General features: G+C 37.3%; 3 protein-coding genes and 1 long non-coding RNA gene across 4 annotated transcripts; 3 read left to right on the forward strand and 1 right to left on the reverse strand.

Annotated features, from left to right (window-relative positions):
- Nucleotides 1–17: 17 nt before the first annotated feature.
- Nucleotides 18–2,890, reverse strand: LOC105971744 (Pentatricopeptide repeat (PPR) superfamily protein). The gene has a single exon (XM_012996620.2). It carries the CDS (start codon nucleotides 2,834–2,836, stop codon nucleotides 215–217), a length of 2,622 nt encoding a protein of 873 aa, XP_012852074.2. The 5' UTR covers nucleotides 2,837–2,890; the 3' UTR covers nucleotides 18–214.
- Nucleotides 2,891–3,719: 829 nt separating this feature from the next.
- On the forward strand, nucleotides 3,720–5,488 carry LOC105971769 (uncharacterized). Its single transcript, XM_012996655.2, has one exon. The coding sequence runs from the start codon at nucleotides 3,895–3,897 to the stop codon at nucleotides 5,200–5,202; it is 1,308 nt and encodes a 435-aa protein (XP_012852109.2). The 5' UTR covers nucleotides 3,720–3,894; the 3' UTR covers nucleotides 5,203–5,488.
- A 4,312-nt stretch (nucleotides 5,489–9,800) lies between these two features.
- LOC105971779 (basic leucine zipper 43) lies at nucleotides 9,801–10,619 on the forward strand. Its single transcript, XM_012996667.2, has one exon. It carries the CDS (start codon nucleotides 9,954–9,956, stop codon nucleotides 10,479–10,481), a length of 528 nt encoding a protein of 175 aa, XP_012852121.2. The 5' UTR covers nucleotides 9,801–9,953; the 3' UTR covers nucleotides 10,482–10,619.
- A 2,196-nt stretch (nucleotides 10,620–12,815) lies between these two features.
- Nucleotides 12,816–14,730, forward strand: LOC105971787 (uncharacterized). Its single transcript, XR_016033050.1, has 4 exons — nucleotides 12,816–13,062; nucleotides 13,980–14,032; nucleotides 14,193–14,488; nucleotides 14,566–14,730. It is a non-coding gene; the product is annotated as an uncharacterized LOC105971787 (long non-coding RNA).
- Nucleotides 14,731–15,584: the final 854 nt, after the last annotated feature.

Genomic DNA, 15,584 nt, shown 5'->3' on the forward strand with positions numbered 1-15,584 from the left:
CAGGAACAAAAGTACATTCTTAATTTTTTATCTTTTTCTCCAAAATAAAAAAGAAAAATAAGGAAGTAACAAAGATCTTTCTTATACATATAAAGATTCCAACTTTTCTTTATACCGAAACTGCCCCTAGGTTTCTAACAAAATCTTTCTTATATTGCAATTAAAACAAACACAATGGTGGTTGTTGCAATTAAAACAATGCACCAGGTACAACTCAATACAACTGCTCTTCATCTGGTACACAACCATCCCATTTCATCTCATCAAAAAGCAAATCCAGGTTCATATATATGTCCTTACATCTCATGTGAGCTTTGTCTCCAACAAGAAACATATGTACCTCCGATTGGATCTCGATCCAGCTACAACCGGGCTCCTTTTTCATCCCGCCCCGTCTCATAATCTTCCTCATCTTCGAAACCTGGTCCCACATTTCTGCATCCGCGTAAATATTCGACAAAAGAACGTACGCAGAAGAGTCTTGCGGGTCCAACCGCAGCAGATAATTCGCCGCTTCTTCCGCCACCTCAACGTTCCCATGCATTCTGCAAATACTTAGAAGTGTCCTCCAAATCACATCATCTGCTTCAAAGGGCATTTCTTGAATCAGCTTCAAAGCATCGACAAGTCGACCCGATCTTCCTAGTATATCAACCATGGATGAATAATGCTCCAATTGTGGGTTCAATCCGTACTCGATTTTCATTGAGTTGAAGTAGTGGAGAGCTTCCTCTACAAGACCTATATGCGCGCACGCACGGAGGATCGCCACGAAAGTCGCGTGGTTCGGCGGTACTCTCTCGATTTGCATTTTTTCAAAAATATTTAAAGCCTCGTATCCGTAGCCATGGTGCGCATAAGCACACGCCATGGCGTTCCATGTCACATAATCGCGATCGGGGGATTTTTCGAACATCAAAACGGAATCTTCCATATTCCCGCATTTCGAATACATGTCAACTAGCGTACTTGTAATGTACACATCCGACGTCAAATCTTGCTTGATTATTTGAGCATGGATTTGCTTGCCCAATCCGATGTTGGCCACATTGGAGCAAGTATCAAGAACTGTGGCGTAAGTGAAATTGTCGGGTTCTATTCCCATTTCCAACATTCTCGAGAAGAATTTCTGAGCCCCCTCGCTCTGTTCGGTTGAAGAAAACCCTGAAATTATTGCATTCCAAGAAACTAACGACTGTTCCTCGATCCTGTAATGAAGCTTCTCCGCCTCTTCCACCGCCCCACACTTGCAGTACATGTCCACAAGGACACTTCCGACGAACGAATCCAACCCCATCCCGGATTTAATCACTCTGCCATGGATTTCCAATCCATGGTGGAGGGATTGTTCGCCCGCACAAGCTTTCAAAACACTCCCATATGTGAATTCATCGGGCTCCATTCTCGAGCGAAGCATACGAACGAATAGTAATAGGGTCTCCTCGTTTTTATTCTGCTCACAAGCTGCGATAACCGAATTCCAAGAAACCGCATCCCTTCTTTCCATTTCGTTGAATATTCGACAAGCTTCTTCCAATGCTCCGCATTTACCGTACATATCTAGAATTGCATTAGTCACGCAAATATTGTAATGGAAGGGAGTCTTGATTGCTAATCCATGCACTTGAGTTCCTTCCAAAAGTCCTTTCATTACTGCACATGCACTAAATGCACCGGACAGGCTTATTTCGTCGAAACCGAGATCGGATTTCAACAAACGCAGAAATAACTGCATGCCTTCAGATCCACGATCACCTCTAGCATATCCAGTGATCAAAGCATTATAAGATTGCAAGTTATGGTTTCCCAAGAAATCGAACACCTTCCTAGCATTAAGCAAATTGTCGCATTTCGCATACATATCCAACATGGCTGTACTAACAATGGTATCGGCTCCAAAATCGCTCTTTATTGCATGACCATGGAATTGAGAACCCAACCTCGAAGCAGATAAACTAGCACAAGACCTAAAAACACTAGCGTATATAGATTGGCTGACCCCAATTCCCTCTCTTTGCATTTCTTTAAACAGCTCTAATCCATCAACAAGCTCACCGTTTTGAACACAACCCGCAATAATTGCGCTCCATGAAACCCAATTTTTCACAGGCATTGCATCGAAAAATCGCAACGATTCATCCAAATTCTTGCATTTTGCGTACATATCCAATACTGCACTCCCTGTCACCACATCACCCGCAAACCCCAACTTCACCACAACCCCGTGTATCTGACGCCCCACAGAATAGTCTTCTTGACCCGAACATGCTTTCAAGACAACAGAAAAGGTGGTCTCATCAAACGCAACCGCACCATCTCTGCCCATCAGCACGAATATCTCAACCGACTGTAAACAATTCCCATTCTGCAAGTACCCCGAAATCAAAGAATTCCAAGAAATCACATCTCTCGCGGGCATCGAATCGAAAAACGATTGCGCCGACCCCATCTTCCCACTTTTAGAATATCCAAAAATCATGGCGTTCCAGGAAACACGGTCCGGTTCAGACATTCTGTCGAACACTTTACAAGCACACTCCAAACGGGAGCATTTGATGTACATCTGGATCAAACAGTTGGTTACGAAAGTAGTGGGTTTGAATCCGGATATTATCATCCGAGCATGGGCTTGTCGGCCCGGCTCGAGTGATCTCCCATTGGAGCATTCTTGGAACATATGGGAAAATGTCTTCTTGTAAAATGGGTGCGGTTGATTTTCCTGTGTAAATGTTGAGATTGAACATAGAATCAGTGGAGATTTGAGGGGTACATTTGACAATGGATGCTTTAGTTTGACATGGAAGAATCTTTTTGAGAAACGAGAAGCCATTTGCATTTGAATACATCCTTGGCGGGTGTTTTTGCAATTAGATGAACATTGATAAGTAGGAATTACAATCTTAATCTTTTTGTAGAACATATATTCTTTGTTTCTTGATATGGCCCGGTTCAGCAATTGGGCCCGGTTCAACAATTGGGCCCAGATTGTGAACAAAGTCCCATAAAACTCCAAGCAATAGGCTTACGGTCAACTCCCTGAGAATCTGAGATGCGGTCAAATTACGAAAAAACCATCATATTTGGGTAATTACAGCCTCCTTCTTTAATTAAATATTGTCTTACATATTCATCATTATGGTGTCAAATTTATCAACTGAATGAGAAATTTAAAGGAGTAATTGTAATTATCCAAACAAGATGGGGGTTTTTGTAATTCGATCTTACCTTAGGGTGCTGGCCGTAATTTGCCCATTGTTATAACCGTTAGTTCGAGGTAGCAACAAGATGGGAAAAATTGGATCAAATTTTTTTATTTCAGCCATTTTCGATTTTAAAAATGCATATTTACGAACGACTTATTCAACATTTCGTTTGATTTATCTTTTTCTTTTTTTCGATTTTTATTGGATGACGTATACAAATTTTGGATAAAATAAAATTGAACCATTGATATTTAATTATTCATAACACGGTGATGTCTATCTCTATCATCCCGCGGTGGCAACATTGTCAAGCCAAGCAATTTGTTTCTTGCAAGTAATATTTACCAAAAAAAATCCAAATTGCATAAATTATTATTATTATTTTACATTTATAAAAAAATCGAATCAAATCAGATATATAATTTGTAGCAAAGAATTTTCACAATATATAAACAATAAATATAAATACAATATTTAAGTAACATATATATAATAATAATAATATATAAATATAAAAATAGTATAATATCAATTTAGCGGTGCAGGTAATAAGAGAAAGAAAGCGTCAAGAAACCCTAAATAAATCAGCAAATGTTTCCTTTTTCCCTAACAATAAAAAAGAAATTAAATTTGCATCCGAAAATTCACGAATTAGAAACGCATCACTTTCTCTACTGCAAAAATTTCTGCAATGGCGGAGGTCTCCGATCTCCATCGTCGCCGCCAGCCGCCGTCGTCACGAAGTCCCGCTTCCACCACCATTGGGCCCCACCAGGGGGAAGACGTTCATCCAGAAGACGACGACGACGACGACTTCTACCATCAGGCCAACCCCTTTCTTTTGGATTTCGATTCGTTCCCCCCTCCGAATAATTCTTCGAATCCATCACTCTTCGACGATTACGCTACGACGTTTGATTTAGGGTTCGATCTGAACGCAGAGGCCGTGAATCTCGGATGCGAGTACCAAGACCCTAATTGCTTCTTCTTCGGTGGCGAGGAAGACGACGAGCAGATGAATTTCGTTACAGATCTGTTCGAAACGCGGCAGCCCCACGCGGCGGAAGACCTAATTTGGGAGCTGGGTTCGGGCCGGGCGGACGATTCGGCTCGGGAATTCGGGTTCGGGCCGGGTCTCGGGGCGAGCATGGGTCTCCGGGCGGCGGACATAGATTCCGATTCCGATTCCGAAGAATTTGAGGTAAATTCAGGGTTTATGAATAACGATGACGATAATTTCGAAAGTTTTGGAGTTAGTAACCATAACTATTACACTAGTGAGAATGACCGAGAAGAGTTCGAATGGGAGGAGGTGAGTGAAAGAATCAATTTTGACGAGAGGGAGAATCTGAATTTGGCAATCAATCAAATCGAAGAATTATCCGTTTCGTCCGATCTTACTTCTTCGGAAATCGAGAACTCCATTTTCGGCGACGACGACGAAGAAGCGTTAGAAGAGGAAGAGAGGAATGTAGAATGGGAGTTTCTGTTGGCAGTGAATAATTTGGAGAGGACTATAGATTTTGATGGCTCCGAAGAGAATAACAATGGCGGGAGTGAAGTGCCGCGTATCAATCTTCCGGAAGATTACATTTTGACTATGGAATACGATGCCCTTTTCGGTCAATTGGTGGAGAACGAGAATGCCTTAAAGGGCAGTCCTCCAGCTGCAAAATCCGTGGTGGAGAATCTGCCATTAGTGGTGTTGACAAAGGAAGAATTTGGTGGGGATGATAATAATGTCGCTGCTTGTGCAGTGTGTAAAGACGAATTTGCCCTTGACGAGAGTGTCGCTAAGTTGCCCTGTTGCCATTTATACCACGGGGAGTGTATTTTGCCGTGGCTGGATATTAGGAACACGTGTCCGGTTTGTAGGTATGAATTGCCGACCGATGATGCGGATTACGAGAAGAGGAGGAGCGACAGAGTTGGTAGTGGAGTTACTGCTAGTTTGATCAACGAATTTGAGGTGAGGTACAATTTTGAACTTTTGCCTTGAAAAGGGTGTTTCAGTCATTTAGAATATATGGTTTTCTTTTTCTTTTTCGGTATGTAAAAAATTTGTTTGTTTTTAAAATGGCGAGGTTGCAAATGTTTCGTGTGGATATTATATTACAGTGGGATTATATGGATCCGATGATTGAGAATATAGAACTATCTTGTTGTCCACATTGTTTACGATCCCTTTAAATAAGTGTTGTTTTAGATATTTTGTGATTGTATCGACGAACAATTTTTTCAATGCGATAGCAATGATACTAAATCAGTTGGTATTCTTCCGAAAATAGTGTACGACTATTGACAAGATGAGTCTTTTTTTTTTTTTTTGGTCGAACTCGAGCCTCTGTCCCTTCGTTTGAGATTATGAATCTTTAAACAGTGAAAAATTGTGAGCATTTCTTGCTTCTATTTTGTATTTTCATTGGCTTTTAACTTCGTATTATTGAGGTTGTCATTAGACTGCGCTTTCGTAGCAGTTTAATAAAATCACTCGTGTAATCGTATGCTACGTTCTCCGTTGTCTATATCCGGACTGCTGTTTCGTCTCTTGATTGTTACAAATATAAATTATAATCGGATGTTTAGATTTAGCACTACTTGGCTTGTCTGAATAAATTGCCAGGCCTATTTGTTAATGTTATTTGGGTGGTATATTTCATAAAGAAAATTGAAGAGAGAAAATCCTACTTACCCAAATCAAAGGTTTTTATTTTTAGTTTTATTTTTTATAAAAATAATAATAATAATAATAATAATAAAATAATTTAAATTGTGATGATTAAAATAATATCCGCGCGTGAAAGAAGATTGTGGCAATAAACAGACAATGCACACACCACAAAATTAACAATGTCCACAGAAAAAGGTGCATTTCACTTTGCTTCTCAAGCCTATTCAATTTTAGTATCCTAGGCCCTTGTGATTTTCATCATTTTTCATCCCCAATATTTTAATTTTAATATTTTCCTTTTTTTTTTTTGGATTAAATTTAAATAGAATATTAAGTTCTTCAAATTTCGTACATGTTTTCACACAAAAGTATTTAAAATTTAGGACGAATGAGTTCGATTCATATTCTTCACTTTACGCATTTTTTTGGATTAGAAAGTAATATTTCATTAGGTTCCTTTTGGGAAATTCATTTGTGTTAATTAAATAAGTTGATTTGATTTGAATTTTAAATATTACCGAAAAATTCGAAGCCCCTAAAAATCCATATTTCGCAAGATTCCTCTCCCGCCTCTATGCCTTCGACCGACCATGAATGAAATGGATCTACACACGTGTACTGTAAAATATAAACTGATAAATAAATTACGACTTACCCCTAAAAGAAAACATTCTATCATGGCACGACACGCATTAGAGGTAAACAGTAAAAAAAGAAAAAAAATAAAAAATAAAAGAAAAAAAAATTAAATAGCACCAAAATGTTTTGTTAACAACAAATTTGGTGAAGAAAAGGAGTGCCCCATTTTCTATTAAGAAACAAACACCTTTTTCTATCCAAATTGGTTAGTGGGATCAAGAACTCATACCAACTACGTAAGCACATTGTTACTAATTATTCAAAAAAAATGCAGCACCCACCTATGATAGTATTATACAATCCTCATTATTGCACCAAATTGGCAAAACAATTATTATTAATAATTAATTAGCGTTACACTTTTTATTGGGAGAAAAAAATTGGTCCTTATATACTAATTTTTGGTTGAAAAAAGTGTGAAAAAAAAAAGTTTATAATATATATTTCAAGAAAGCTTAGGCTCAATGATAAACTTATCCTATCTTAAACCAATCTCATGACCTTATTACACACACACACACACACACACACACACACACACACACACACACACACACACAGTGAATGTAAAAAGTAACAATGTGAGGACACTAAGAAGAGTTCAGACAAAAACCTGATTGGGCTCAACACATGATTGTCGTATGGAAATGATTTGCCTTCACTAGCCTGAAAGGGAAACTTTTGCATAGGTTGATTTAAGTGGGGTGCATAAATGGCTTGCCATGCATACGGTAACGAATCAGATTACCGCAAAAATCGAGAGCCTCGGAAAATCTGAAACAAAAAATAAAGGGTGTTAGCCCTATCAATCAATACACAAGAAAGATTTATATGTTTATTCATCTCTAAAAAGTCGTATCGAAAGGAAAAAACACTATACAAACATCATTCGTTTTTTTTCGTCTTTCGCATCTAACTTTTTACCCTATATCTCGATTTATGTAACTGAACGACCAAAGGTGTGTTACGTATGGTCACCACATGTGGTTAAAGTGACGCAGAGCCAATTAGGGGGGAAGTTGGTTAAACCTTTTGCTTTCTTGATGCTAAAAAGGGGCAGTGGAGATGTTAAATCCAGCACCCCTCCGTGCAATACCGTAACCGTTGGTTTAGGGCACTGTCCCTATATAATTGATTCCCGGGTCCTACAATTAATATATTTCTGGATTAACCGAAAAAATAAAAATAAAACGGAAGGCGATTTAGAGGTCATAATGTAAAGAAAAGAAAAGAAAAAATGGGATACAAGCAGGATTTATGAAAGATAGATAAGATATGCTGACAGGGGAGTGTGCCTTAAGTGGGTACTATGTATTTAATCATTTCTTTCACATCAAAGGGCACTGATCTTTTTTTTTCTTTTCCACCCCCTCTTTAGTTTTCGTGTTCGGAGGATAGGTAGAAGAAAAGAAAATCTTACGTCTCCCAAATCTTTCTATTTTTAATCGGCTAAATGTGTATAGTTGGTATAGTTAATTACTTTTAGTGGATTGCTTAGCTAAGATTAATACCTAATCAACTCCTGTTCTATGATATGCATAAGTTCGACTTTATTATCGCGAGACAACACTAATATAATAATTAACGGGGAAGAAAAAGCAAATGAAATGACGGGTACCCTGTTTATTAGCCTACGAAGAAACTTTAACAAAGGCGACGAGTTCGTGGGGATTTGTTCTTTAATGTTAAGATAACTCGCTAGAGTAACTAAAATCAAAGCTAGAAACGGATATCTCGATCCTGATATTATAGAAATATACGTAAGCAATAATTTAACGAAAACGTGCAACCCTAAACGACAGTGGTGGTGGATAAATGGCCCTTCGGAAAAGTATGTAATAGAACAAGTACAGTAGGCGAAAAGGTGGGGGTGATGTACGTATTCAACTATATTAATCATCTTAAGTCTTTCAATATCCAATACCCGAAAAAAAGACTTCCATTAGGAAATAAAATGAGGTCGAGGAAGAGCCAAAAATAAGAAAATGGAGACAAGAAAAGAAAGAGGAGTCAAATTTCTTCTGATAATATTGTTGACTACAATAAATAAGGCACTCACTCAACCCGACCCCAATATCGACGAGAGAGCATTACTTACCTCGAAAGGAATTTCTTCTTCTTGTTGCATTGCAAACTTCCTTTTCCATTTCCTTATCCAACCGTGCGTGATTTTTTCACACTGCGTAAAAATTGGGCAAGTTTTTGCGGTTAAAAAATTCACCCCGGGATTTTATAAAAGTCGTCTAGATCTAAATATGATGCAATAAAAAGTCAATATTAACTAGTTGATAACTAATCACATTCTTTGTGTACCTCTAAATGCAGGCAGTTAAATTGACCTCATATAAATAAAAATGCCAACATAATGAGGTTAACCACTAATCAGTAACGTGCGATTAAATTATGAATATTACGTCTAAAACATCCCTTTCTGGCAAAGCACGACACTCGTGCCATCAGCAATCTCTCAGGCAGTGTTCTGAGTTAATGATATTAAAATATGAACGAAAGAAAGAATACAACGTATCTAGGGTTTATTTAAAGATTGCCCTGCAAAAGTGGTAACTGAGTCACTAGTTTCATTTGTGCAAGTTTTCCACTTTTAAAAAAGGAATTATCACCCCCAATCTACTACCTGGTTTTTTACCTATTAATTTACGTCGTTCACTATTGCGGGCTAATATAGTATAAAATATCTTACTTTGGCGGACAATTAACACCATTTTTTTAGATTGACTTTTCATCCCATTTTCCTCCTGGCCCTTCTCCTTCCACAACTTTCGTCAAGATCAATTATTATACCCCCATAATAGTCTCTCTCTCTCTCTGAGTGCGTGTATGTGTCACAGAGAGAGAGAGAGAGAGAGAGAGAGAGAGAGAGAGAGAGAGGGAGGGAGGGAGGGAGGGAGGGAGGGAGGGAGGGAGGGAGGGAGGGAGGGAGGGAGGGAGGGAGGGAGGGAGGGAGGGAGGGAGGGAGGGAGGGAGGGAGGGAGAGAGAGAGAGAGAGAGAGAGAGAGAGAGAGAGAGAGAGAGAGAGAGAGCATTTTTTGTCATTTCAACAAGATTATCCAATACACAACTAATAACTATTAGTACAGTTTATATGGATTGCCTAGATTGGTCGACGACAATCAAGTAACATGCAACCGTTCTATCATACACACAACTAACGCGTAGATGGGTAGACTTACTCATTATATTATTCGAGTGCACATTCCCAAAACTACATACACACACACACACATAAACAGGTTTGGCACCACAGTACTCCAGTCTAATCTTTAAGGAACTCTACTGTACTCTAATTTCATAAGTTTTTGGTGGGCCCTACACCTGATTTTTTTATCATCCTATAAATTCACCCCCTTCCCACTAATTCCCCTTCGTCTTCAAACAAATCTCCTCTCTGCAAACCTCTTTCACTACTAATTAAAAAAACAATGCAACCAAGTGATGTCAGTGAGCTCCATTATCTATGTCTTTCAAACCCGACACAATTCCCTACCCATTTCAGCTTGAATACTAACATCGCACCGCCGTATCAATTCAGCAGATTCCCTAACCCTTTATATCAACCCCACACCACCCCACAATTTCAAGAATTCAATCCACAACTAAGCAGTAATTCAACTTCCGACGAAGCAGATGAACAACAGCTGAGCATAATAAACGAGAGGAAGCAGAGAAGAATGATTTCGAACCGAGAATCCGCGCGGAGGTCGCGCATGCGAAAGCAAAAGCACTTGGACGAGCTCTGGTCGCAGGTCGTCTGGCTAAGGAACGAGAACCACCAACTCGTAGACAAACTGAACCATTTCTCGGAGCGCCACGATCGAGTCGTCCAGGAAAATGCTCAGCTCAAAAAAGAAGCTTCCGAGCTTCGTCAAATGCTCACCGGTATGCAGCTCAATAGTCCTTATCCTATTCTGAGAGAGCTGGACGACGACCCCTGCAATAATTTGGCCTAAAATTAAATAAATTACTCTATTAGCTTGTCCTGTATTAGTCGAGGATGGGTTTTTGTCGTCTCTTAATCTCTTCAGTCCATTGCTGCTATTTCATCAATAATAAACGGAGTCCAATTATTATCTATTTACGATATAAAAGATGACGTGCATTTAAACATCATTGAATAAATACAGTGACTTCACACAACCAAGCACTATCACACGTCCTTCATACATAAGAGTAACCTGTAACAATATATTCGGTTCGAGCACTTTCAAATCAGGTGACTATTGCCTAAATTAGAAGGGAAAAAAAGTACTTAAAAACGCAGTCAAATACAGAAGGAGACGAAAAGTCTTCGAACTCAATGCAAATATTTCCTCAACTAGAAAGTAATAGTTCTTTCGAGACGAACTTCAGTGTCATTTGTTTAGGAAAAGAAGGAAAAGCAAAACATCAAACACATGGCTTACCAATCGAACTTTTTGAGCATTCAAACTAGTTTTGGCTAAAAACATGTTCTCTGGAATTAGGGGACCACTTCAATTGGTTCGAGTTTCTCGTCAATCGACAATTGGGGAACACTGTTTTTCGTTGGTCGACCATTTTCGATTTTCACCTCCTCCAAAAAAAGACCATGATAATATTTGACTCGGTTGCATTTGTTTCTTCAAATATAGTCCATATTATTTACTGATAATTTCCTCTGCAATCTGTTGCCTGCAAATTTTCGTATAATACGTCAACGTAATTCCGTTTTTAGTCATTGCGAAACTAGCATTAAACATAGTAACTCCGATTATTACATTATTTTCCCATCCCATCAAATTTCAGTGGGAAAGATAAACAAATCACTGGAATATAACCTTCTAGCATGACATTCTAAGGAAGCTACGACGTAGAAACAAGTATATAATACGATTCCAATACGCATAATCACGATATTCGCACCAAATGCACATCAGACGAGCTGCATTCCCCTAGTTTTCCAAACATTTTTCTCCTCAATTGAAGTTTTAAAAATCTCATGCCGATTTACTTCACTACTAACTTTTTCAAAAAAGGAAAAAAAAAATAAAAATCCTTATCTGCTTTGAAGAACTGATTAACAGTTGAGCAAGTGTACACTAATTTGATTTTTTAGGCGAGCAGATATAAATTTTCATTAATTTGCAAAACCTTCCAAAAAAAGCAACAGTGGTAATGTTAACAATGACAAAATTACAGATCATTATCATATATTATTTCCATGAAAGGGGGGAAAGGGCACCGAGAAGAACAGAAACGAACTCACCCGGGTTAGGGTTTTTGATCCGGAAATTGTGACCCGTGTTGATTCTCTTGCAAATAAATTCCGAATAATTCAGAGGAATATTGATTCGTTTTGATCCCCGTTTGAAATAATTCAAATTCTGCATACATCTTTCAGCGTAAGAAAATTTCCCGGGTTTAATTAGTTTGGCGCGTTAGATGAAAACGCTAATTGCGCTTAGGCTGTTTGTAATTTGTTTACTTTATTTATATCCTTTTTGCCAAATATACTCCCTCAAGTCTCTCTATATTGTGATTTGAGCCCCAATACTTTTATAAGTAGGCGTTTTTCACCCTACAACAATGGTATTCGTGTTATTCTTTCTAAAATAAAATAAGGTAATTTATCGGTAGGACGTTTCAATTTTAATTTTTGCCTACCTATAAATTTAATATTTAGTATACATTTTAGATCTAATTTAAAAAAAAAACGATGAAAGAATTGTTATATTTTATGTATAGTACTTGAATTTACTAAAGATATTTTTGTTTGAATGTGCAAATATTTAAATGTACTCTAGTCATGAATGGAATGTAATCGCCTAACATATAATTTGAGGTCCATGATTCGATTCTTTTGGATGCGTTATAAAGTTTTTAGAATCATACATATAAATTCTCTTGAATAAATCTCTAGAATACACAGTTTGTTGAAGTGATTAGTGTTTTCTTATCATTTATGTACGATAAAACTATTAAAGACTTCCTTGTTTGTAAATAAACGGAAGACATTGCTCCCATGAATGCATAAATTGTTCTTGATCCGAACTGCGTAAAATTCTTGTTCTCTTAAATTTCGACATTGCATTAAAACATCATCTGTAAATTTAGATTGTGTGTCAAGGCTTAACACTGATTTTGCACTTTTGGACAGATCCTCACCATTCTTTTGTAAATATTAATAATAATAATAATAATATTATTAAATAAATTCCTCAATTTGTTTAATAATAAAAAAATAAAACGGACCAAAAGAGAAATACGAAGAAGATAGGGGAGGAAATTAGAAATAAATAAAGCTCAAGGGTAATATAGGTAAATTCGGACTCTGGAAACCTTGATCCATTTCCTACAACCCGGGTCCCCGGATCTTCATCCTCCTCTACTCATATCATAGTTTCACAATTCATCCTCCCGTACTGTAATTAAAAGTTTCAGAGTAGTTTTGAGGTGATCTGTGATGGCAGTACGATCCGGGTCGGGTCGGGCTAGGGATTCGTAATGATATCATCAGCCGGATTTTTGTTTCCGCCATGCTTCCGCTTCTGTAGCTGTATGCATCTCTATGAGGTAATTTCTCTTTCGAAATCGTGATAGATCACTTTCATGTTTGTTCACTTTGAGAATTTTGCTAATACCACACTGAATTTTGCTAATACCACACAGATTTCTTCTTCTTTTATTTTTCTTATTTTTTTTTGTGTGTGTGGATCTCTCTTCTGTGTTCATGTAGGAGATGAATAGAATTAGCGCACATTGCTTGCTGATATAAAATTGAAGAAAAAAAAAAACTGAATGAAAGTTAGACTAGGTTAGATTTGATATATAACCAGGCAAACAATAATATTGTCTTTTAGTGAATGCATATTCGAATTCGATGAAGTTCAAGCTCGAGATATGTAAGCATCAGCTTAAGATGTTTGGTGATTTGGCTAAAAAAAATTCGTTGACCGTCGATTGCAGCCAATTTACGGCACTGCACTGTTTGAATGTGATAGGCAATTTGATGTGTGTGTGTGGTGAAGTAATTTGAAGCATAGGTTAAGGATATAGTCAAATTTGTTAGATTTATGAATTTGTACGCTCCGTCGTTAATAAGAGGATACGGTGCTCTTTCCTTGTTAGGCAACACAAGGTTTTAACGAGGCCCCTAGTATATTAATAAAAAATTATTTTGACGGATACGAGTTTTGGTGTCAACGAGCTGCTTTTGAAAGCCAAGAAGAATGGGACACAACCAGCTCGATTGCATCAAAATCGACTCCCGAGAGTTTGCATTATCCTGTAATGGGGCTTATAGTCGAGTATTCGAGGAGAGAATCCAAACCCATGTTTGAGTACCCAAGTTTATACCATTATCATTATGCACCAAAAAAAAAAATCCGATAATGCCTTAGCAACTTTTACGGGTGGTAAACCTTAGTAGTTGATACAATTTGATTTTGATGCTTTTTTTTTGTTGCCCCTTCGTATACACCTGTGCTCAGGCAACTCGAATCTGCAAGAAGTTGAATCGTAGGGCTTAACTTGGCAGAACTTGGTAAGCTTAATGCTTTATCAATTATCGTTTATCATCTTCTTGGTTCTGTGTTCTGCTTTTTCGTAAGTTCAGCTTGAGGACAAGTCAAGTTTAACGGTTCTTTATTACCTTGGCTTTGTAAAATTTGCTCACTGAAATATTTTCGTTCATGAACGGTCAGGACTCGGGATTATGATCGCACCTTGTGGAAATCGAGGAACGCTACTCAAGTAAAATGACCACTCCCTTCGCAATCACGTCGTAAACAAACATCTGGCGCAGATCAGTCCGCTGAAGTGAAGTTTTTTTTTTTTTTTTCTCCGGCCTGTCTGATTATTTTATTACATGTTTTCACTTTCAAGGAAAAAAAGAAGTTTTTTCTCGAGTTTGGAATTGAGTGTTGTGTATGCGAATGATCGACTCTCATCACTTGGTCCGGATTTTCCATTTTTTTTTTTTTGTTTTGTTTTTCCAAATGTGGAATCTTCTTTCATTATTCTGCGATTCTTATCTTTATACCACAGGATTGATTCTCAGTTTTACATCTAAAATAGTTGATCTGATTTGTATTTAGGCTGGATGAAAAATGCAATGAATTATATGGTCCTATGGATGGTCAATCATTCATGGGTGGATAAGTGGAGATTCAGATAAAAACGTTACATCGGATATCTTCTTATGCCTCGTTTGGTTGGCGATATTAATCATTGTTAACTATATAATTGAACTTTATTTAATGTTTTATATCAATACCCAATAACTTGCCAGGTCGACCAATAATGTAATTGAGTTTCATTAGAGCATCTCCTCTCGATAGAGGGAGGGTGGAGGTGGCGCAGGGCTGGTGTGTTTAGTAGATAGAGGGATGGGGATGGGGCGCTGGGGTGAAATGAACCCAGGCATAAGCCCTGGCTCTCACGCGCCCCTCCTAACCGTGACATTAACGTTTTGTCCTTTTGTTTTTTTTTTTTTTTTTTTTCCTTTTTTTCCTTCTCTTTCCACGTAGGCCATCATCCCCTTTTTTATTCTTTTTTTTTTTCTTTTGTTCCTTTCTTTTCTTTATTTATTTGTCATTTCTTATTTTTTAATTATTTTATTTTAATTTATTTTAGTTTTCTCTTCTTTTTTTTCTTCTCTTTCTTCTTCTTTTTTTTATTGGTTTCTTTTATTTTGTTTTAGTTTTCTCGTTTTCTTTTTATCTAATTCGATCTTTTTAATTTAAAATAGTAATTTTATTGCAAACATTCTATTAATTATATTAACATTACATGTTATTATATTACAAATTTAGTTTTAAAAATGACAATATAATTAATAACCTAATAATATATAGCACAACATAGTTAATATATAAGTTAATATATTATTATTATTATTATTATTATTATTATTATTATTATTATTATTATTATTATTATTATTATTATTATTATATGGTGAGAGTGGTGATGGAAAAAATGGAAGAAAGTTGATCGATTGGACGAGAAATAGGTAGAGGGAGGGGGAGGGAAGCCCGGGGAGCCGCCGTCGATCCCTATCGACAGGACATGCCCTTAGATTATTTATTCTTATA

Source organism: Erythranthe guttata, chromosome 8 (genome assembly GCF_056151865.1).
Source record: "Erythranthe guttata isolate IM_541 chromosome 8, IM_541, whole genome shotgun sequence".
In the NCBI taxonomy this organism is placed as follows: domain Eukaryota; kingdom Viridiplantae; phylum Streptophyta; class Magnoliopsida; order Lamiales; family Phrymaceae; genus Erythranthe; species Erythranthe guttata.